Raw genomic sequence first — 22,215 nt, 5'->3', positions numbered from 1 at the left:
CCCTCCAGCAGTCTGAGCATCCTGCCCAGGGTCAGGCGGGCCCTTGGGGCTCCGAGGGGTGAAGAGTCTTGGCGACTGGGAGCGGGACCCCGGCTCCGGTCCCCAGCCCGCTCCGCCCTCTCCGTCCCCCTCTCCCCCCTCCGGCTGCGCGCACCCACGGCGTAGATCTCGATGCTGATGGTGAAGATGGAGTGGGAGCGCGAGGAGTCCTTGTTCATCAGGGTGTAGCCGACCGCGCGGTTCTTCCAGCCCCGCTCCATGATGCGCTCGCACTGGGCCACGCTGTGCACCGTGTGCATGGACAGCCCCCGCACGTACACGCCCTTCTCCGGGTGCTCCTTCAGCTGCGGCGGGAGGCGCGGTCGGGGGGGGGGCGGTGACCCGGAGGGAAGGGTCCACCTTTGAACCCCAGAGCCCCGATCAGCACCCCGAATGCCCTCTTGGGCAGAGGGTGTGTTGCAGGTGGAGCCAGCCTCCAACCCACCCCTGCCTCTTACGTATGGGACCTTGAGCCAGTGCCTTACCCTCCCTAAGCCTCAGTTTCCACATCTGTAAAATGGGTGTGAGATACCTATCTCCCAGGGAGGATTCCGCAAACTAAAGCCCATAGAACGCTTGGCACGGAGCCTGGCACACGGCCAGTGCTCCCTAAGTGCCAGCTGCTGTCCTCCCTGCTGCGGCCAGTGCTGCTGCTGTGAAGGGTTTCAGTCGGGGAGTGTCGGCTCCCGGGGCCGGCACAGAAGTTGCCCAGGGGTGCTAAGGCTCCTCCTCGGCCCCCTCGGCGTGGCTCTGGGCCCCTCTGCCACGCCCAGGCAGCAGGAATGCCCCACAGCTGTGGAGGATTCGGTGAGTGCCACGTGCTGCCCAGAAGCCCCGATGGCTCACAGCTCGGTGGCTCTCCCCGCAGTGGCAGTGAGTAAATTAATTTCTCCGACTGCTCCCCGCCTGCCATCCAGGCAGCCGCGTTGTTCTGTTGCTGACACGGAGCTGTGAAACGCAACATTTCTCAAGTGTGAGAGGAAACAAAACCGCTCCGACAGGAGCAGAGTGAATCAGGACAAAGCCGCCCGTCTGCCGGTCTGAGCCACCCAAGGCTCAGGCGCTCTGCTCCGGGCAGTGTCAGGTCCCGGGCGGCGCTGGGCCCGGCGGCCCCTCGGAGGGGGCTGTGGGGCCTTGCTCTGCCTGCGGCAGCTCGGAGAGACCACTGAGGCCCGGGGCGAAGCGGCTCGCTGGGGTCACACAGTCTCAGGGGCAGCCCTCACTGGGGTGACGGACAGCAGAAAAGGCCAAAGGGACGGCCTGGGGAGAGGCTGGAGCATCCTGCAGGAACTAACGTGTGAAACGACACGGCTGACCTCGGCCTCATAGGAGGCTGTGGGCCGGGGGGGGGGGAGACCCTGCACAGGAGCCTGAGTGGAGCCAGCGGGAGGCTGCGCAGCACCTGGCGGCTGTGTTCACGCCACCTGCGTGCCCCCCAGCGGCTTCTCCCTGGCAGAACCCGGAAGGCTGGCTGGCACACTAGGTCTGGGTGAGGGGCTGCCCCCGGCTTCAGGGAGGAGGCAGTTCCCATTGAGTCAGACAGGCCTGGGGTGGAAACCTGCTCTGGCTGGGGCAGTCAGTTTGCCTCTCTGGCCTTGGTTTTGTCAGCTGTAAAATGAGGACAATAAAGCCTATTTCTGCCTGCCTGTGAGGACTAACAAGAGAATGGAGCTGATAGAAAGTTCTTTGGGAGCTTGGAGGGGCTGAGTGAGCACAGGCCGTGTAGAGGTGAGGACACTGTCTCTCATGAGCAGAAAAGGGGGCAGGGGGGCACCCCTCACGGAGCGGTCACCCCACCCCATGTTTAGACCCAGGAAGGCTTGCTCCCCCACCTCACGATCCCGGGCTGCCTCCACCCCTCCCCTGATGGTCCTCCCGCCCACGCGGAGCTGGGGGGGAGTGCTGAGTGACAGCACCAGCTGTGCCCGTTCCTTGGTAACCGCTCCACAGCTGCAGGGCTGCCCAGTCGCCATGACAACCAGCAGGGATGTGGCATGGCTGAGCCTGGCGCACAGGCAGGACACGTGGAGCCAGGAAACACCCCCCCGGGGGAGGGGTCCTGACGCTGCCGGGACATGGGGTACAGGACCTGACGGAGGCCCCCGAGGCCGACCCCCTCCGCCCACTGCCGGGGTATTTCCCTGACAGTTCGTGGTTTGGGGAGGAGGTGTAACCCTGCTCCCCAACCTCTCTCTCTGGCCCTCGCCGATCTGATAACCCCAATCACCGAAGCGCTCAGGCCCGCGCTGGGCGGTGAGCCTGACCACCTGCGTTCGTATCCGGTCCTCCCCTTCACTGCTGTGCCGGCGGCTGCTCTCCCCCAGGCCCCGGCCTCAGTTTCCCTCTGTGCTTAAGGGAACGAGCAGCACCTCCTCTGACGGCTGCTGGGAGGTCCCATGAGGACCCCTCTGCCTTCTCTGTGAGGCACCGGGTCAGGGTCGAAGCTCAGAGCACCCCGGGGAGTGTCCCTGGCGGCCCCCCCGGGAGCCCGGCTTCCCGAGCCTGAGGCCCCGGGCCCAGCGGGGACAAGCGGGCGTGGCTGCCAGCCCTTGTCCCTCCGGGCCTGGTGACCACGCCCGGCTAGGGGCCCTGGTACAAGGACGGGAGGAGGGCCCTGTGCCCGTGCCCCAGGGCTGGCCTTCCGGGCGGACCAGTGGGAGCAGCTCCCTGCGCTGCTTCTCCCCCGCTTCCCTGTCTGGGGCTGAGGAGTGACTCAGCTGCTAGAAAAGACAGGAAAAGATCCAGGTGGGCGGCTGGAGCTCCCGCACAGAAAGGGCAAAGTACTGCTGTGTTTGGGAGAGGCAGGGGGGGAGGGCGGGGTCCTGTCTGGAGGGGGCTGGCAGGGAGGGAGGGAGGCACACCTGTGTGGCCCCGCTCCTCGGGGCCTGCCCCGGCCCCGGGCCCCCGCCCCCAGTAAGCTTTTGTTGAATGAGTGAACCAACATGCCCCTCCCTCACTGGAACCTAATTTCTGCTTCTTATTGCCCCAGGGGGGTCCTATGTCGCTGACCCCAAAACACAGGGAGGAAAGCACCAAGCAGTCTGCCATGTGACCTCGGCCACGCCCCTGCCTCTCCTAGGGACTCAGTTTCCTCATCGGTACCAGGACAGGGCTCACTAGAAGCTCTCTCAGGGTCCTTCCGGCTCAGACACTGGGGACGTTTCCATGGGTGACAGCTGCTCCCAGTCTGTCTGTTCCACTGTCAGCGAGGCCCTCACAGCCGCACAATGAAGCCAGGGCGAGCGGGGGGTCAAGAGGCAAGTAGAAGGCTCTGGGACTGAGCAGAGAAACACCCCCACATGGGCGGCTCCAGTGCCCTGTGCCATCGAGGGGACGACAGGCTCTGCTCGCCCCCATGGCTGTCGAGGCACGTGGCCTGGGAGACTGACGCCATTGGGGTCATGGAAAATGTCCAACCCTGACTGCCACTTCCTACCCAGGGACCGAGTGACCCTCTTTCCCAGCCCAGTTTCCTCGCCTGTAAAATGGGAATCTCCATAGCAACCGCCCAGGGCCGATGCTCTTTAATGACTGGCACTCCCCCAACTCGGACGTTCTGCCTCTAAGGGAGGCGGGACCACCCCTGACCCTCGATGCTGGGTGTGGGCCTTTTGACCCCGTTGGTTGCTTGGTCAGAGAAGCAGCACCAGACTTGTGCGGCAGCCGCCAGCACCTCCCTGCTCTGGCCTCTCCTCCTTGGACCTGCCCAGGCCACCCAGAGTTTAAAGAGCCCAGAGGATCAGTCTGTCATCCTCCAAGATTCCTCTTGTCATTGTTCTAATCCTCACCGAGGACACTTTTCCATTGGTTTTTAGAGAGAGTGGGAGGGCGGAGGAGAGACATACGTCACTTGGTTGCCTCCTGCGCGGCCCCCACAAGGGCCTGGGATCCAGCCAGCATCCGAGGTAAGTGCCCTTGACCGGAATTGAACCCGGGACCCTTCAGGCCTCAGGCCAATACTCTATGCACTGAGCCAAACTGGCCAGGACAGTTCTGTCATCTTGACGGACCCTCAAAGCATCTAATTTGGCCTCAAAGAACGTTCTTTCATTCCAGTTCTAGCCTTTTAGGAGGCTGAGGACAGTGTACAAACACGTGCCCATCAGCCCTGACTCCTCCTCCCCGGGTCTCCACTGCCACACCCTGTCCTTCCCGGGAATCACAATGGATGGAATCGCTCACACACTGAACGCCGCTCTGCCGAGCAGCCCGCCCTCATCCCCCTCCTGAATCTCACAGCCACCACGTGGGTCCTAAGTCCTCACCTCAGTCTGAACCCGCACCGTGCACTCAGGACACTTCCTGAATTTCTGAGGGACCCCCGCCACCTGATGCCAACCTCCCCTCTCCACCGGCCCCACCCGCCTGTGCCAGGTCCGCACCCACCTCCAGCTTCTGCTTGGTGTCAGCCCCCAGGAGGTCACGGACATCCTCATTGTAGATCTCCAGGTAGGAGGCCCGGACCAGGAACTTGGTGTTCTCCGCACACTGCAGGGAGCGGGCAGAGAGCACAGACGGACACCTGAGCCCCTGCTGCCTCCCTGGCCCTGCCACCTGAGCCCTGCAGCCAGGCATCACGGCGGGGCGGGGCGGGGGGGGGGCAGTCAGGCTTCACAGTCGCATCCTTCTCACATTGCTGTTGTCCAGTGCTCTCTCTACAGGCCTCAATGGACAAGAGATGGGCGAGGCCTCCCGTTGTTCAGGTAGAGAAACTGAGGCCACAGGTAAGGCCTGGCCCATGCACTGGATCTGGGCTAATCCCTGGCAGCCCTCTCCCTGGGTGAGTCCCGGGTGCAGGTACAGGGGGCTCTGCAGCGGACCAGGGTCCTGGCCCCCACGCTGCCATTTCCCAGATGCAGGAATCTCTGCGCATTGCCACAGACACCACTGCAGCCTGGACACTGGGGTGACTGTGTTGTTTTAAATTTTTTTTTTTTTTTTTTATTGATTCCAGAGATGAAGGGGAGAGGGGGAGATAGAAACTTCAACAAATCATGAGAAAGAATCATTGATGTTCTGCCTCCTGCACATCCCCTAATGGGGATCAAGCCTGCAACTCGGACATGTGCCCTTGACCAGAAATCGAACCTGGGACCCTTCAGTCTGCAGGCTGACGCTCTATCCCCTGAGCCGAACAAGCTAGGGCTGGGATGACTGGTTTGGAGCCAGCCCACAGGGGCTCCAAGTCTCAGCTTCCCGTTCTTGAAAATGGGGATGATGGTTACCTGCAGGACCCGGACGGGGTTCCATAGGATACTAAAGGGCTTGGTACAAGGCTTGGTCCCTAGCCGGTTTGGCTCAGTGGATAGAGCATCAGCCTGCGGACTGAAGGGTCCCAGGTTCAAATCTGGTCAAGGGCACGTGCTCAAGTTGTGGGCTCAATCCCCAGTAAGGGGCATGCAGGAGGCAGTCAATGGATGTTCCTCTCTCACATCCACGTTTCTCTCTATTCCTCTCCCTTCTCTCTAAAATGAAATTTTTTAAAAATCCAAAAATAGCAAAAGAAAAACATAAAACTTCAAGGTGTCGCTGCCTCAGTTTAAGTTCTCCCATCACATTTAGAAAACCAGAGCCTGCCTCCTCTCAGCCGTGCTGTAGGCCCTGGTTCACCCGGGAGTGACACGTGCTCTGGGACACCCGCCCGGACCTGCCCTGCCCTCCCGAGGCCGTACCTGCACACTCTCAAACACGTGCTCGAAGGCCCTGGGGATGATGCCCCTCTGGGTGGGCGGGTTGGGCAGGCCCTGCATGGTGAAGGACTTGCCGCTGCCCGTCTGGCCGTAGGCAAAGATGGTGCCGTTGTAGCCCTCCGTGACACCCTGTGGGGAGGACCAGAACCCGGTGCTCAGCAGGCCCCGCACGGCCAGGTCTGAGGGGCTGACCCGGGACCCCTCCTGGGCCTCCCACCTCGATGTCCCTGGGCTGGGGGTGGGCAGGTGGACATGAATGAGGCCCAGCTCTGTCCTCAAGGTCAGAGCCTGCTGGGGTAGGAGTCTGTCCTGTGTGAGGTTAAGAGCGTGTGCCCCGGAGTCTAGACACCCGGGTTCACTCAGTCTCTTCCCTTCGCTGACTGGGAGCCCCTGGCCTGTCGGAACGCAGGCACGTGGCGCCTCAGTTTCCTCCTCTGAAACGAGGGGTCTGTGTGAGGGTTCCCCGAGAAGCACTGCAGGCACTGGCAGGGGTACAGAGCTGCTCACTAAATGCCCTGGATCGCCTGGATTGTGGGGGAGTGGTTCCCACACAGGCCAGCGGAGGGGAGTGTAACGTGGGGAGCTCAGGCCCTGGGCAAGGAGAGGGAGTGTGGGGGAGGAGAGGGGACAGGACGGTGTGGGAGGAGCCAGGCCCCGCCTCCTGGGTGAGTGGAACTGCGGGAACTGAAGGGGAGGCTTGGGTTTGACAGGTGACAGAAGAGGAAGGCATTCCAGGCTGAGGGGACAGCTTGGCAGAGAGGAGAGAGGCTGGGATGAGGGGGGTGGAAGCAGCAGCTGAGAGGAAGGCAGGGCAAACGGGTGGCACCCTGAAGTCTCCTTCATTCAGATGCATTTTCTCCTGCCGCAGGCACCGGCTTCCGAGCGCCAGGCGCCGGCTCCGGCAGGGGACAGAACAATGGCTCAGGCGGACACCCCGTCCCCGCCCTCACACAGGAGGACACAAACTCTAGAACCTCCTGTGAGGAGGGGGAAACCCAGTCAGAACCCGGGCTGAGAGCTGCTCCCGGACCCCGAGGGCCCCCGTGGCATCTGAGGGCTTCCTGCTTCCATGCACAGACCCGCCCCGCAGACCGCGTGGGGCTCCGTCCCTGGGGAGGGAAGACCAGCCGCCAGTCACCGTTCCTTGGAGGGAGGCCTCGTTTTAATGGGCAGAACTGGACAGGCATCAGCTCTTCCATCTGAGGAAACGCTGACCACCGCGAGGGGTGCACACAGGGGTGGGTGCCTGGCGGAGGGGGACAGGCTGTGGCAGACCCATCACCCAACGAGGTCCACAGCTGGACTCCTCAGCCAGGGGCACACAAGTCCCAGGAACATTTGCCCCGACAAGAGTCCAAATACCCCTGCACCACCCAGGGAGGTAGCCACCAGCCACTCTGGACACATGCCTGGGGCAAATGAGATACTGCATTTGCTTTATTTTAATGAATTTACACTTAAAAACGGAAGCAGCGTAAAGTATTCTCCCACTAAACACGGCTTAGCGTGCCTCACTTCACTGTTCCCGGGGCCCCTCCTGCATGTGAAGTGAGGGGTGCTACAGTGTACGGTGGTCCCCAGGAGCCCAGCAGCAGAGGGGGCTTCGGGACGCTCTGGGGAAAGTGAGCCCCTTCCACGGGGTGGACAGTCAAGGCAAGGACCCGATGGGGAGGAGACTGGACGAGATGACCCCTCAGGTCCCTTCAGCCTGGAAATCCGGGACAGAGAGGAACAGCCTGCCATCCTGAGCCTGGGACCTCCCCTGGGGAGAGCGGCCCTCCTCCTCTGGGCATCGTCCTGGGTCTTCAAGCAAGGGGGAGTGTGCAGAGCGTTTCTCAAACTCCCTCTTTCCCTGGAACCCCGTCACATCTCCCCAGTGATCCGCGGGCTGCTGGGGAGCTGTCAGCAGACATGGAAGAGCCCTTGCCTGCGGACAGCAGGTGCAGATCCAGCCCCACCTGTGGGGGCCTGGCTCCTCCCACCCAGCCTCAGTTTCCCCATCTGTGAAATGTGAGTGCCCCCTCCCCTCCGGGCTTTATGAAGCTCAAAGGAGCAGAAGCAGGAGGGCTTCCTCCTCCCCCATAGGATTAAGAGTGGCTCTGACTGCTGAGGGGAGAAAGCAGAGCCCAAGGCCTGGGATGGGGAGGGGAAGGGAGACGGAGAAGGAGCGTTTGGAGAAGTCTGAAGCTTTCGGGTGAGGGTGGGGGCAGGCGGTCCTGCAGGCTGGATTCTTGTGGGAATGAAGGAACGTAAGGGGCTGTAAGGAGTGAGGGTGCGAGCGGCCTGGGCACTGGGTGCCCCAGGGACCCGGGCACAGACCTAGTGGGCGGGGTCCTGCCCTCTCCTGCCTGCAGGGGTCTTCAGACCAACCTGCCGGCGTCCAGAAGGGCCTTCCGGGGGCGTGGGGGCTGCACCATCCCTCCGGGGGCCCCAAGTCCTGCCCGGCAGGTCCTGGGGCGGCCTCCGGCGCCCTCACCTCCACCAGCGGGTAGGCGATCTCGTTGTAGATCTGTTCGGTGAAGTGGTCCATGAAGAAGGCGCCGTCGAAGGTGAACTGCTTGGGGGGCTCGTCGGTGGCGCTGGGGTTCTGGATGAAGCACTGGCCGCGCGCCGACTCCACCGTCACCACGGGCCGGCAGTTCAGGTCCCGCTCCCGCTGGTTCATGGGGCGGCAGCGCACCACCACCTTCACCGACTCCGCGGCCATGGCGGGGCCGCTCCCGGGGCCGGCGGGGACCCGGGCGCCTGGAGCGGGGACAGGGGGGAGCCGGGCGCAGGGGCGGCCCTCGCGGCGGGGCCGGGGCTGCGGGGGGAGGGCGGCCGCTGGGCGCCTCGCGGGGCCCCGGGAGGGGAAGGGGGCGACGAGGAGCCGCAGGACCAGAGCGGGCGCTGCCTCCTTTCGCGGCGGCTCGTCTGCCCCTGAGGCCCGGCGGCGGGACGTGGGGGATCCGCGCTGCAGGCGCCGCAGGACCCAGGCCCGGCCGCCCGCTGGCCCGCAGGCTGCGCGGCGTTCGCGGTCGCCTAGCAACGCACGTGGCGTCACAGGTGGCGGCCGAGGGTCCGCGCGCCGCCCGCTCGTGAACAGGGGCCTCCCGGCCAGAGGCCTGCACGCGGGGCTGCCCACAGCCCCGGGCAGAGGTGAAGCCAGGTTCCCAGACTTCTCTCATGATGAGAATCACCTGGTGGAGTTGTTAAACTACAGATTCCTGAATCCCAACTAAGAAGTGCTAAACTAGCCGAAACCGGTTTGGCTCAATGGATAGAGCATCGGCCTGCGGACTGAAAGGTCCCGGGTTCGATTCTGGTCAAGGGCATGTACCTTGGTTGCGGGCCCATCCCCAGTGGGGGGTGTGCAGGAGGCAGCTGGCCAATGTTTCTCTCTCATCGTTTCCAGCTCTCTATCCCTCTCCATTCTTCTCTGTGGAAAATCAATAAAATATATTTTTAAAGAAGAAAAAGAAAATGCTGATCTGATCCCTTCAGGACATCCTCTGCCTCTGAGAACAAGACCTGTCTGGTTTGCCAGTCAGCACCAGCTGCAGGCATAGTGGCAAACAAAAACTAAACAGGAAAACCGAACCAAGACATCACCTTCCAAAGAAAAAGTCTGTACCAGACGTTCCACAGGAATGCATTTTATTTCAAGTACATACAGTACAGAGAACTGGGCTACCCCGGTGGTGCTGGTTGGAAAAGAGAGAAAACTGATCTTTAAGACATGGACGTGTTTGCACACAAGGGTCAAAAACCTTGCCCTTACCTGTGCATCGTGAACAACAGATGCTGTGAAGAAGAATGTTAAAGTGCTTTGGGAACATCCCTGACACCTTGTCCACGTGGATAATTTGCACACCCATCACTGAGGCAAAGCTCTGGCCTTCAATGTGCGACTCCAGTGCTGTAATCCTGGGCTCTGTGTCACCAAACCCCTCTCTCCGCCAGGGAAATGGGGGGCCCTCCCTCCCTTTCTCGTCTGTGGGGCTGCTATTCGTGGGAGGAGCCAGAATCTGTGACTTTCAAGGCACAAAACAGTCACACCCAACTCCCAGGAGAGAGAGCGGGCAGCCCCAGATTCACGACGAGGCCTTTATCTTAGACATAAGAAATTCACCCAGTGACCTTCCTCCCTAGCTTGGCGGATTTGTGTCCACCTGCCAATCAGCACGGGTCCGTCCTGCAGACTACCTTCACTTCCGTGACTCCCTCCGTCCACTGAGGCCAAGCCCCTGGGGCAGAGCCCACACCAGTTCTAACTCCGGTGGCTCTGCTCTGCCCCCTCCCCAGTGGAACTGGCCTAGGGTGGCACGGCTGCTCCTGACAGCCGGTCAGTGCCTCACTGAGGGCCACCCCCTTCTCAGGTGCCTTCCCGGGCAGCCACCAAACCCACTGCAGCCTGAAAGCTGAGCTGGGCTCTCAGCTCTCTCAGCTCACTGCTATGCCCACCGTCAACCGGCAGGAGGAAATGCACTGTGGGTGTGCCATGGGGGAGTGGGTGAGGCTGGGCAGCCTTCCCCGTGAGCGGGAATCACACCCTGTGGTCTGAGTACAGACCAGCCTTCCCAAGCGGTGCCCTGCGATCCTTCTCCCCCCATGGCTCCGTCCCTCTCCGCACACAGGTGTCGGCTCTTCCTCCACCCTGGCCTCTGTGCCCTCCTAGCCCGCTCTCCAGAACTCAAGGGAAGACTCCCTTACCGCACACGACTTGAGAAACGCAGCCGGGGTGCGGCCCACAGGCTCCACAGTGTCTCTCCTGAGAGGGTGGCTCACCCCAGGCCTCTGCCCAAAGTGAGACCTCGCTGCTCCTGCCTCCCCAGGCACCTCACCCTCTGCGTCTGGCTGCCTCCGTCAGGCGCACTCCAGAGACTCCCAGTCACGGCCCCTCAGCCTGGCCTCCTTAGGACAGGCTACCCCTCCACTGGGAATAACCTTCCCGCCCCCTCCTCCCCCAGGAAGCTCCAGTGAAGCCCGGAGAGCGAGCACCAAGCCACCTGCAAGTTCACAGGAGCCTGGAGATCTGCTACCCGCCCTGCCGTCTCAGGGGCCACATGTGGAGTGAGAACCCCCAATCTCAGGGCTCCGCCAGTTGGCGAAGTGGTGGGAGGCTGGTCCAAGGGGCTGAGAGACGGGGTGGAACCGGCCAGGGGGTGGAAGAAGGGCAGAGTGGCTGCTGAGGCCCAGGGACCAGGGAAGGCAAGGCCGTTGGTGTGGGGCCCGGCCCCCTAGCCCAGGCCCTGCAGCTCTGCCTCGGACTTGGCGTGGCCCAGGGGCCGGAGTGTCCGGGGCGGCCTGCCCTCGGGCCCCCAGTCCTGCTCCTCATAGCCGGGGTTCAGGCGGCCCAGGTCCAGCGAGCAGAAGAGGCTGCGGGCGGTCCCTGCGTGGTGCTCCACCAGGGCCTCCAGGCTGGGGAACTCGGCGGGCAGGTGCTGGGGGGGAGAGAGAGAGGGTGGGAGGGGCTCCAGTGAGGTCCCCGGCTGCTCCCAGCACAGCCAGGCACCATGTCCTCTCCCCCTCTCCCCCGGGCCAGGCCGGGACTGAGGCACTGAGCACGGAGGTGAGGGTGCACCTTAAAAAGGCCCCGCCCCTCCCGGGCCCTGGGAAACCTGGGATCATTCGAGACTCCAGACCTGGAGGCTCAGAGGCTGTCTGAGCTGAGCAAGCCCTACCGAGTCAGCTTTCTCCCGCGAAGCGATGGGTTAGGGTGCGGGAAAGCAGACTTAACCCGGGCTTCCCACAGAACGGGAAGCATGACGCTGGCCCCAGACTCTGCTCGAGGTGCCCTCCCAAGGCCTCTACAGAGGGGCCCATAGGCAGAGGCGGGTTGAGTGGACCAGTGGGGGTGGGGGCAGTAGGCACCATGACCAAGGAGCTGGATGGAAACACGTTAGGGATGGGGCCAGAGAGAGCCAACGGGGGGCTAGGATGAGGGTGAGGCGGGCTCTGGAGTGAAAGGGAGAGGGGCCCGCGGGCAAGTGGGGGGCTGACGGCCCGCACGCTACCTCCACGCTGTAGCGGCCCAGGTGGTTCCGGAAGACGTGGTGGGGCACCACGCCGCACTGGGTCCGCACCGACAGGCACCACTGGCCGCAGGCGCCCGGCTCGGGCCACAGCAGGAAGGCCCCGAGCACGTCTCTCCGCAGCAGGGCCAGGGCGCGGGGCCTGGGGGCAGAGGGAGCGGCTGAAGGTGGGCCCGCTAGTCTGGCCTGGTTCAGGCTGCTCCCAGGCAATGGTGTACCAGCCCCAGAGCATCTTTTAAAGTATACTGATATATAATTTTTGTCGGTTCCAAGGAGGAAGGGAGAGGGGGAATGATTGATCAGCTGCCTCCTGCACGTCCCACAATGGGGGATAGAGCCCGCAACCCGGACATGTACCCTGGGACCTCCTCGTCCATACACAGGTGGACACTCAACCACAGAGCCACCTGGCTGGGCCCATACCATCTTAAAGCACCTGCCAGGAACAGGGCCTCCAGACAGGAAGCTTTAGCCCTCCTTTCAGAGAGGTTTCTAGCGCGTCCTTAACTGGCAAGTTCAAGACCTGATGAGGAGCATTTGAAAGCCCTGACATTTGGGGAGCTGTCCCCTGGAGCTGAGGTCTTCAGTCCTTTGAATGACCTCACTTGACCCTCCCCCAGCCCTGCCACGAAGGTCCTTTTATTGTCCCCACTTTGCAGCTGAGACACCAGGCCTACGATGCTGGAGACTCTGGCCCGAGAACAGGAATCTGCACCTACACGTCAGGGCCCCGAGGGGCAGGGGCCCCCACAGCCTCTTCCTCTGTTCACCCCCAGGGGCTGGCCGTTCAGCCAGGCCAGGCCGCTCCTACCTGGAGATGCCAGCGAAGGCCCAGATGTTCTCGGTCAGGCTGCCCTCCGTTTCCGCCAGGCCCGCGGGGCCGCCAGGCCCGTGGGGCCCCGCCTCCCAGGCGGCAGGGACTGTGGGGACCACCCAGAAGTCAGAGGGAGAGACGGACTGGTCCTCACCCAGCGCACCCCACCCCCACAGGCCCTAGGACCCCACCCCCGTCTCCTCGCCAGCAGCCACACATCCAGCCTCCGAAAGACACCCCCACAGCCGCACCGTCACACTGCGAGCCCTGGGCACTCAGGGGTGGGCACGACACACAGCCACACACAGGCCTCTGCTCGAGGCGCCGGCAAGGCCGTGCAGAAAGACTCTCGGGCGCACAGGCCGAGCCCAGGCCCGCGGGGCAGGCGGCCCCGGACTCACAGGCCTCCCGGGCGGACAGCTGCAGCTGGGTCTCGTAGGTGCAGCCGCGGTAGGCCCCGGAGCGGATCACCTTGCTGCGGATGGCCTTCTTGCGCACCAGGGTGGGGGAGCAGTAGGGGTTCCCCAGGCGGAAGAGGCGGGCACCCCCACAGCCTTCCAGCTCCAGCAGCTCCTTCTGGGGGACCGAGAGGGGCCCGGAGGCGTCGGCAGGTCAGGTCCAGCCGTGTCAGGTCAGGCGAGCCCCCCCCTGACGCCCGGCACCATCTCCACGTGACCCCCAAACCTCACCCAGGTCCCTGTCCACTGCCCACTCCTAGCCGGGGTTGGGACTGCTTACCCCACTGCCCGCGGGCCCCTCTGCGGGCAGCCGCCGGAAGGAGACCAGGGCCCGCACGTTCTGCGAGAGCTGATCCCGGGCGAAGGGCTCCCGGGCGGGGCCGGGGGGCCTCCCGGGGCTGGCCAGCGGCTTCAGGGGCACATCCCCTGCGGGCCCCGGGCAGGGCTCAGGCGGTGCCCGCTCCGCGGGGTGCTGCGAGAGGTAAGCAAGCTGGAAGGAGCGGCAGAGCAGCAGGTGCAGGATCTGGACCTGGGGAGGGGAGGGGAGGGGAGGGGAGAGGGGAGGAGAGGAGAAGAGAGGGGTGGGGAAGGGAGGGGAGGGGAGGGAGAGGAGGGGAGGAGAGGGGAGGGAGAGGAGAGAGAAGTGGAGAGGGGAGAGGAGGAGAGAGGAGGGAAAGGAGGAGAGGGGAGGGGAGTGGAGAGGAGAGAGAGGTGGAGAGGGGAGGGGAGAGAGAGGAGGAGTGGGGGGAGTGGAGGGGAGGGGAGGGGAGAGAGACGTGGAGAAGGGAGGGGAGTGGAGGGGAGCAGAGGGGAGGGGAGGGAGAAGAGGGGAGGGAGAGGAGGGGAGGGTTGGGAGAGGAGGAGAGGGGAGGGGAGGGAGAGGAGGGCTCAACTTAGGCATCAACCCACTAACCAAGGGGCCATGCCACTCCTTGGCTTGGGACACTCTTCCCCGTAAGTGGGAGAACACCTACTTATCCCTCAGAACCTCACCACCACGCAGCTCTCCTCACCAAGCACCTACTGTCCCAGGCATCGTGCCTGCAGCTGGAATACCTGGGCTAAATGCCCCCACCCCGTGCCCCGGCTCAGCACCCTCTTAGAGGGCTGGCTAAGAACCCGGGGCTTAGAGTCACAGCACCTGGCACCCGATCCGGGCTCTGGCCCTTAGGAGTGCTGTGTGACCGCGGGCAGAGCATGGCGCCTCTGGTCTCATGTCCTCATCCCCACCTCCGTGTGCTCCTTGAGTAAAATTCCCGGGCCAAAGCCCAGCACTCTGCCCACCACACACGTCCCCACATTGTAACTGTGGGCGCCAGACCAGAGGCCATGGCTCAGCCTCTCAGGAGCCAGCACAGGCTGGGCACACGGGGTGATGGCAGGGCGTGCTGCGGGAGGAACCAGGCCCAGCCTCAGCGGCCGGACAGCTGGCTGCCGAGGCTGTCGTTCGCGGCGGTCACCCTGGCTTTGACTTCCGGGCTCTGCCTACCGCCCGCCCGCTCCCTGGAGCCCACGCTGGAGCCGGGCCCAGCCCTGCTCTGGAAGGACTCCGTGTCTGTGATTAGGGGCAGGCCCCGGTGCCAGGGTGAGGTTTCTGTCACGGGGAGTGGGCTGCACAGACACACGGCTGAGCCTTGAAGGGCAAGCTGGAATGTGCCAGGATGGGAAGGTGAGGGGCACCCGGGCAGAGGGAACAGCAGGAGCAAAGGCGTGGCAGGGGGACCTTCCATCCCCAAAGCGTGGCCCAGTCTTCCAGGCGATCCGAGGCCATGGACCTGCTTTGTGGGGTCCTCAGCCGGCAGAGCCAGAGAAGGAGCCGTGTGGCAATGGGCCCAGGTCTGGGGGGGCTCAGGGCAGCGTGGCCACCTCCCCCCTGGCCTCTCGGGCCCTGGAAGCCCATGCTGAGGCCCCGCACACACACACACACACACACACACACACACACACACCCCGCCCCGGCCTCAGTGCTGGCTCCCTGCCCGGCCCCCGTACCTCTCCGGGCTGCCTGCCCACAAAAAGGTGACAGAAGAGCTTGCTGGCCGGGCTCCGTGGGTTCCGGGCCACAAAGGCAAACTGGCAGTCGGCTGGGCACCAGGTGGAGTAGAGTATCCGCCGCAGGGCGTGTGCCATCAGCAGCACCTGGGGGGGGGGGGGGGGCAGCGGGCACGACGGCCTCCGTCAGACCCCCCACCGGCCTGCAGCTCCAGCCCAGAGTGCCAGCCCTGCGGGCCCACACCCCTGCGGGCACGCCTCCCGGGCCTGCGTGCCCGGTTCGGGCCCACCCAGCTCCGGGGGTAAAGAATTCTCCCTCCTTCCAGTCCTGCCCAAGCCCTGCCTCAAACCGAAACCCTCATCCTTCCCTGGCCACTGGGCTTGAACCTCCTGCTCCCTCTGCCAACCTGCCGGAGCCGAGGGGTAGAGCATTCTGGCCTGCAGGGTGGCAGAGGCCTGGTGCAGGCCTGGGTGCACTCCTGGCCGCGGAGGCGGATGAGCTGGGTGTGCATCCTGGCTCTGCCAGTCCCTCTCTGCACGCCTTGGGCAGGTGGTACAGCCCCCTGTGATGGGGCCGCTGGGGCCCCTCCGGTGCACACCTCGGAGACACCACGTGCACCGTCTTAGGAAGCGGCTCCCAGCCTCCCAGTGTGTACTTCTGGCCTGCGGTGTTCGCCTAGCACTGGGAGAGGCTGGGCGAAGGAACGGGGCCCCCTAGGCTTCAGCCTGAGTCTGGACCCCCCTTCCACCGGCACGAGAGGCGTCCACAGCCCACTGGGCAGCCTACGAAGGGGCCCAGGGACTTGCCCAAACCTCCTGGGGTTCCTGATGCTCAGGCCGGGAGGTATGGCCTGGAGAGTTTGGGGGGCCGGGGCCAGGGGTGAGATGGATGAGAGACTCTTGCCAAGTCCATCCTGAGGGGAACACCTGTCCTGCCCAGGCCTACCTCGCCCTCCCCGCTGTAGATCTTGAGGCCCTGCAGGCTGAATTTCAGGATGACGGCCCGGCGCCGGGGACAGTCCTGGGGGAAGAGTTGTGGGGGGGCAGGTGTCACCTCTCCGGCCCTGCCCTGCCCAGCCCGGCCTCAGTCCCAGTCACCAGGGTGGGTAACCAACTCCCCCACCTGCCAGGGGACTGAGCCTGGACAGTGGACCCTCAGGGGCCAGGGGAGTGTGGGTGACTGACCCTGGCGGGACCACCCCCCACAGCCAGGACCATCCCCTGGACACTGTGACCACTGAGGGAGAGGGCCTGGGCCGAGGGCGTGGGCTCCAGGAGCCTGGGTGTGGCTCAGCATGGCTCCGGCCCTCCCTCCGGGGCCTCACCTGCTCCCTCTCTGTGGCTGGGGGTGGGGATCAGAGGGATGGCCCCAGGGGCCGTTCCAAGTCGGGGACCCCCCACAGCGAAGTGCCCCCCCTCCAGCTCTCCTACCTTCAGTGCCCACAGCTGCTGTTGCACCAGCCACACGCCCTCCTGGGTGCCCAGGTCATCCACGGAGAAGGAACCCACGTACTGCTTGGGCGTGGGTGGGGGTGGGAGGGAGGGCGGGAAGTCAGGCACATGACTCCTGAGCCCCATCCCCAATCCCCCCCCCCCCCCCCAGCACACTCTGCTCTGCTGGGTGAGCTGTGGCAGTGACAGAGCACTGTGCTCGGAGTCCAGGCTCTGCTACTTCCCAGCAGGTGGCCTTGGTCAAGCCACTCAGCCCCCGAGGCCTCATCTCATCGGTGCCAACACACACATTCCCGAGCCTGGGTCAGGGAGGGAAGACACAGAAACAGGTCCTCCCCGTAGCTCCTCCTCACCCACCCCCAGGCTCCGCCCACCAGAGACACCCACCTGGGCGAACTTGGTGATGCACCTGGGCCGGTGGGAGGCGGGGCCGCAGTCAGAGGCCCTCCGGCCCCTGGCCCCGGCCTTCTGCATGGCCCCCAGGGTGCCCAGCTCCCAGCCCCGGCAGAGAAGGCTGCAAAGGGCAAGGCAGAGGGTTGGTTCCCAGGCAGCCGAGCCCCGGGCTCTCATTGGCTGCCAGGGAGCTCCCTCACTGGGCAAACCCTCACTGAGCACGTGCAGTGCCAGGCCAGGGCTGGGCACAGAGACCTGGACAGAGTAGCGGTCCCCGCCCCGCGCAGCCAGCACGCTCGTGGGGGAGAAAGGCGATCGGGAGGTAAGACGTGCACTGTGCCGGGCGCTGCCCAGGCAGAGAGGAAGACAGGAACGCGGGAGCTGGCGGCAGCCAAGGGAGTGAGGCTGGGAAACAGCTAAGGAAGGGGTGCGGCAGGCCACGTCGTCCACGGACATTGACCCCTGCTCCGGGCTGGGCGTGGACAAAGAGCAGGGGGTGGGGGCAGCACCCCCAAGGGGAGGGAGACCAGCCTGCAAAGGCACAGAGTGAAGGCTGGGGCCAGGGAACTCGGCTCCGTCCTGTGGCAGCGGGGAGCCACAGAGGTCCGGGACAGGAGCTCTGGAGAACCTCCGGGGGGGGGGGGGCCGTGAGCTGGTGCCCCCAGCCCGTCCGCTCAGCCTGACGCCAGCCCCGTGCCGAGCCCCCACCACACAGTGCGACTGAGGAGCCCCACCCCAGCCCAGCCCAGGTTCTGGTCTCTCCTGGGGCCCCTCTCCCAATCCACCCGTGAGAGGGGAGGGAACCCGCGGGAGGGGAGGGCGGGGACTGTCCTCCGGGGCAGGGCACGGAGCAGCTGGTGCTGGGTGGGCACGGGACAAAGGCTCCCCGGGAGCGGCCGGCTGCCTCAGCCTGGGTGCCCGAGGCCCCAGCCCTCCGTTTCTCCTGGGACGACCCCAGCCGGCTCTGTCGCCAGCCCGCTTGTAATCACGGCGCTCGGGGTCAGAGGGATGTGGGTCCAAATCCTGGGTGACTGGGACAGCCTCCTCACCTCTCTGAGCCGGGTCCTCAGCCCCAAACAGGAATAAAGCCAACGAGGAGTCAAGAGGACCGGAGGGAGGAGCAGGCGCCCAGGTGATGCCAGCCGGGCTCGGAGCTGATGCTCAACCAGCCCGGGCTCACGGATGGCAGGCCCACAGCCCGAGGCTCCGGAGGCGCGTGGAGACAGGGGGTGGGACCCTGGCAGTGCCCTCCCTGCCCTGGGCCATGCTTGATCGAGGTCACCCAGCCTGGGAGGGCATGGCAGGAGGAGAGCCGGCCTGAGGGCCAAATTCCAGCCGGGAAAAAGCAGGGGTCAGACGGGGTGCTGGGCAGGAAGAGGGTGCGTCCTGGGGGTGCTCTACGGCCTGCAGGGGGCCTTGGCGAAGGGGCTTCGGGTGCTTTGGAACTGACATGGCCACCCGGGAGCTGGGCACAGCCCCTGCCTCTGCCTGCCCGTGACCTTCCGCCCAGGCTCAGGCCAGAACGGAGGCACCAGCAGCCGGCAGAGCCAGAAATCAAAGGCTGTGCCACCCCCGCGAGGCCTCCCTGCTCCTCCCTGTGGTGCCCGCTCCTTCTCCAGGACCCACATCCTCGTGCACTTTGATCCCGACATTTTATACATCACGCCCATGACCTCCTGTTCCCTTTACGTGTAAGTAAAGCGAAGTTAGACAGGTAACGGGCACCAAAGCCACGGGCTCCCGCTCCAGGCGTGGGGGGGACGGGGGGGGGCTTCCAGTTAACCGGTCTTTCCACCTCATCCTCACAGCACCACGGGCTGGGGTGCCCCGCACCCCAAGGCGGCGAGGATCGGAGGAGGCAACGACGAAAACAGAGCGGGCGAAAGAGAGAGAGAGAGAGAACGGAGGATGAAAAGGCAGCTGCAGGCGCGAAGCGTGAGGGATGAGATAAAAGACGAGATGAGGGCGGGATGGAGGAGGGAGAGGCACGGAGCACGCCTCTCCGGTGCTGACAGCCCCTCAGACAGTGACACACGCCTTCCCGCACACACCGAGACGGCTGCCTGGCTGGGAACAGCTTCCTCGGGGATGCCCACTCCCGCCACTGGCCCTCTCATAGCCCCGCCCCAGCCATGAGCCTGGAAACTTCCCTGGAGACTGAAGTTCCTCCCTTCCCAGCCCCAGGGGCCCTTCAGCCTCAGGCCCGGAGCTGGGGGCTGTCCGGGGTCCCAGGCTCACTGGCCTGCATGCCTGTTCCAGGCACAAACACCCGCTCCCCCCTGGGCCACACCTGTGTTCGCTGAGGTTTGCACAGGAGCCTGGCGAGCCAGCCCCTCTGAGGGGCCGCCTTTGGGAGGGGGGCTCCTCTTTTGCTCCGGGGTTTCCCGGCGGCCCTGCTGGGAGACGGGCTGGGTGGGCTGGCTCGTGGGGAGGGTTCAAGGGCAGAGGCCCTGCTGACGGAGGGCCCCCCTCCAGCTGCTGGGACACCACTCAGCCTGCAGAGTCTGGGCTCAGCAGAGTCCCTCAGGGGGTGAAGTCACTGGCCCAAGGTCTCGGGGTACTGGGGGGGGGGGGCAGGTGTGGAAGCAAACCCAGGGCCCTGGAGCTCTTCCCCAAGGCCACGGCAGTGCCCTCTGACTCCCCTCCCCGAGCAGGTGTCTGTGTGGCGGGTCCCAGCCCCTCCAGCGGCTGTCACACTCAGGTGCTGGGGGGCTGGCAGCATCAGCAGAAAAGCAGCTCCATCTCTACCCGCCAGATGGCTGGGGCGGCCAGGGCCCCTAAGTCACTGGCTTCACCCCCCCTGCCTCGGGCTCAGCGGCACCGGTGAGCCCCGATCTAACACACCCTCCAGTGCCGCCCCCACCCGCCCTGGGCCCCAGGAGAGAGACAGGGCCCAGACCCTGGGCTGTGGTCCCACAGGCTGGCGGGGGTGACCTTGGGCAAGTCACTAACCTCCAGCCACTCCCTCACCGGTAAATCGGAGAAATAACGGCAGCCACCTCCTGGGGCACTGGTTTCTCCGGGACTATTTCCCAGCGGGACTGGGTCCGGGGGACAGGTCCCAGCCTGGAGGGGCACGGGGCCGGGTGGGGTGATTTAGAGGGAAACACGGAGGGGGAGGAGGGGAAGTGAGGGCGCGGCGGAGGGAGGGGTGCTGTCGGACACCGCTGGTCCAGGGTGGCCTCTCCGAACACCGCCCCGAGCGGAACGCGCTGTGTTCGGGGTGAGGCGGGCGGACGCGGAGGGGCCGGGGCGGGGGCTCCATGCGGGGTCGGTTCCCACGGGGGTGACTCCTGGGAGCGCGGCGAGGGCGCCCGGACCCCGAGGGCGAGCGGGGCGGGCCCGGAGGGGGATGCGGGGGACGGGGTGCTGGTGCTGGAGGGAGGGCAGAGGTGACGGTGGTGACGGTGAAGGTGAAGGTGAAGGTGACGGTGAAGGTGAAGGTGAAGGTGGTGGTGATGGAGGGAGGGCAGAGGTGACGGTGGTGACGGTGAAGGTGATGGTGGTGGGGAAGGTAGTGCTGGAGGGAGGGCAGAGGCGGCGGTGGTGAAGGTGAAGGTGAAGGTGGTGGTGATGGAGGGAGGGGGCAGAGGTGCTCCTCGCCCCGGAGACCCTCCCGTTCTCTGCGCTGGAGGACGATCCCGGCCCCCGTCGACCCCTGCCCCTGCCCCGGCCCCCGGCCCCCGGCCCCCTGCCCCGGCCCCCGGCTCCCGCTCCGGGCCCCCGGCCCCCGGCTCCCGCTCCGGGCCCCCGGCCCCCGGCTCCCGGCCCCCGGCCCCCGGCCCCCTGCCCCGGCCCCCGGCCCCCGGCTCCCGCTAAGGGCCCCCGGCCCCCTGCCCCGGCTCCCGGCTCCCAGGCGCGCACTCACCGCGGCCGCCGTCTCGGTCCCGTCGCCGCAGCCGCTCCGCCCGCCGCCGCCGCCGCCGCCCCCGCCGCCCCCGGAGCCCCACGTGGCCGGAGACCCGCGTTCGGACCACCTGGCGGCGGAGCCCGGCCTCACCCACCAATCAGCGCCCGCAGAGCGGCTCCGCTCGGCCGCACCGCCCAATCAGCGGCCGCGAGGGGCCCTGGCACCGCCCCCCCAGCTCGGTCCCGGCCCCACCCCCACCCCGCCTTAAGGGTTGGGGTTTGAGGTGTGGAGTCCCCGCCCCCGAGGGCGCCTCTTCCCGGGCTGGGGTCCCCCGCGCCCAAAGCCTCGCCGAGAGCCCTTCCCGCCCCGCCCCCTGGGCAGTCCCCCCGCCCCCGGTCCCTCCATCTGCTCCCGCGGGCCTCCTCCGGGAAGCCCTCCCTGACCACCAGGCTGACCCTCCGCCCCTGCGGGGCCCTCGCCTCTAGCGGGTCGTCCCTCTCCTCTAAGCAGAGGGAAGCCGTTCTGGTCAGGAGGGTCCATCCCAGGGCGAAGGGCAGAGCTGCGAGCACAGGAATGAGGTTAGGGAGCCTGGCCAGCCCCACCCTGCCTTCCCTCACCTGGGGCTGGGCGGGGGTAGCTCATCCTCCCCTAGCCCTTCCCAGACCGTTATCTGAGCCTGCCCGGCTCAGGACCTGCGTCAGGAAGTGTCCTCGGGAACACTGATCACCGTACGTGGGCCGTGGCCCTGTCCTTGGTTACAAGAAAGCCCCCTGGATGGGGAAATCCACTCAGAAGGGGAAATCTAGCCAGATGTGTCCGTGACCGCTCTGAGCAGGAGGGCACCCTGTTCCCATCAGCCCAGGCAGCCTGCTCTCCGGTGCCACCCCTGGTTCCGCGTGCATTTCACCTGAACTCTGCAGAGGAGACTCCGGCAGCTGCCACACACCTCGGCAAAGCCGGGACACAGGTGCTCAGGCCAGTGGGGGAGCAAAGGCTGAGGGGAGCACCCTGGCCGAGAGAGCCTTGGCCCGGGTCTGAGGACCTCAGGGGAGTCTGGAAGGAGGCAGGTTTGAGCCAAGCCCGGGGCCCAGGCGTTCCCTCTGCCTCCTGGGAGCCTCTGAGTGCCTTCCAGAGTGAGGGGTAATGGTTACAGGCGTGGTCCCGGGTCTGGAGTCTGCGCACTTCTCATCCACCAAATGTGGGACCGCAGGCAAACACCTTAATCACTTGGCTCCCGGAGTGTCTCTCCTGGAAGCGTTACTAACACCTGACTCACAGGCCGGGAGGATTCCAATGAGTTATTGTGGCCAAGTGCTTGGCACAATCCCAGCCCCGTACCACGCCACAGTAAGTGAAGTGCTCAGTAAATATTAGCTGGCATTAGGCTTTGCGTTTATTCGTGTCTTGTGTGCATGAGTGACTGGTAAGTGCTGATGGAGTCCCACATGCCAGGGGCTCTGGGAAGCCCTTCCGTGAGGAGGCCATGGAACAGCCTTGAGCCCAGGAATGAGAA

At 65.3% G+C, this 22,215-nt stretch overlaps 2 protein-coding genes across 4 annotated transcripts in view; both read right to left on the bottom strand.

Moving 5' to 3' along the window:
• Nucleotides 1-8,635, bottom strand: part of KIF17 (kinesin family member 17) — a 29,583-nt gene extending 20,948 nt beyond the window's left edge. The window contains exons 1-4 of the mRNA XM_084875196.1: nt 8,206-8,635; nt 5,712-5,858; nt 4,426-4,527; nt 155-344 (exon numbers count right to left, since the gene is read on the bottom strand). Of these exons, the coding sequence (XP_084731322.1) occupies nt 155-344; nt 4,426-4,527; nt 5,712-5,858; nt 8,206-8,436 (670 nt within the window). The 5' untranslated portion in view covers nt 8,437-8,635. The remainder of the gene's footprint in view (nt 1-154; nt 345-4,425; nt 4,528-5,711; nt 5,859-8,205) is intronic.
• Nucleotides 8,636-9,265: 630 nt separating this feature from the next.
• Nucleotides 9,266-20,762, bottom strand: SH2D5 (SH2 domain containing 5). 3 transcript variants are annotated; one of them, XM_084875017.1, is made up of 10 exons: nt 20,721-20,762; nt 16,847-16,973; nt 16,439-16,519; nt 15,954-16,028; nt 15,008-15,154; nt 13,296-13,544; nt 12,959-13,133; nt 12,555-12,663; nt 11,726-11,885; nt 9,266-11,152 (listed from the first exon to the last, which is right to left on the bottom strand). In XM_084875017.1, the coding sequence occupies exons 2-10, from the start codon at nt 16,931-16,933 to the stop codon at nt 10,949-10,951; spliced, it is 1,287 nt and encodes a 428-aa protein (XP_084731143.1). In that variant the 5' UTR covers nt 16,934-16,973; nt 20,721-20,762; the 3' UTR covers nt 9,266-10,948. The 3 variants fall into 3 exon arrangements, with proteins under 3 accessions (XP_084731143.1, XP_084731142.1, XP_084731144.1); XM_084875016.1 differs by having other exon boundaries at nt 10,349-11,152; nt 16,439-16,522; XM_084875018.1 differs by lacking the exons at nt 15,954-16,028; nt 16,439-16,519; nt 16,847-16,973; nt 20,721-20,762 and adding an exon at nt 15,821-15,937 and having other exon boundaries at nt 10,349-11,152.
• Nucleotides 20,763-22,215: the final 1,453 nt, after the last annotated feature.

The sequence above is a fragment of the Pipistrellus hanaki genome (assembly GCF_964339955.1).
Source record: "Pipistrellus hanaki genome assembly, chromosome: 2".
Classification (NCBI taxonomy): domain Eukaryota; kingdom Metazoa; phylum Chordata; class Mammalia; order Chiroptera; family Vespertilionidae; genus Pipistrellus; species Pipistrellus hanaki.
Note: the sequence above shows the minus strand (reverse complement) of the source record. Positions and strands in the feature narration are given on the sequence as shown.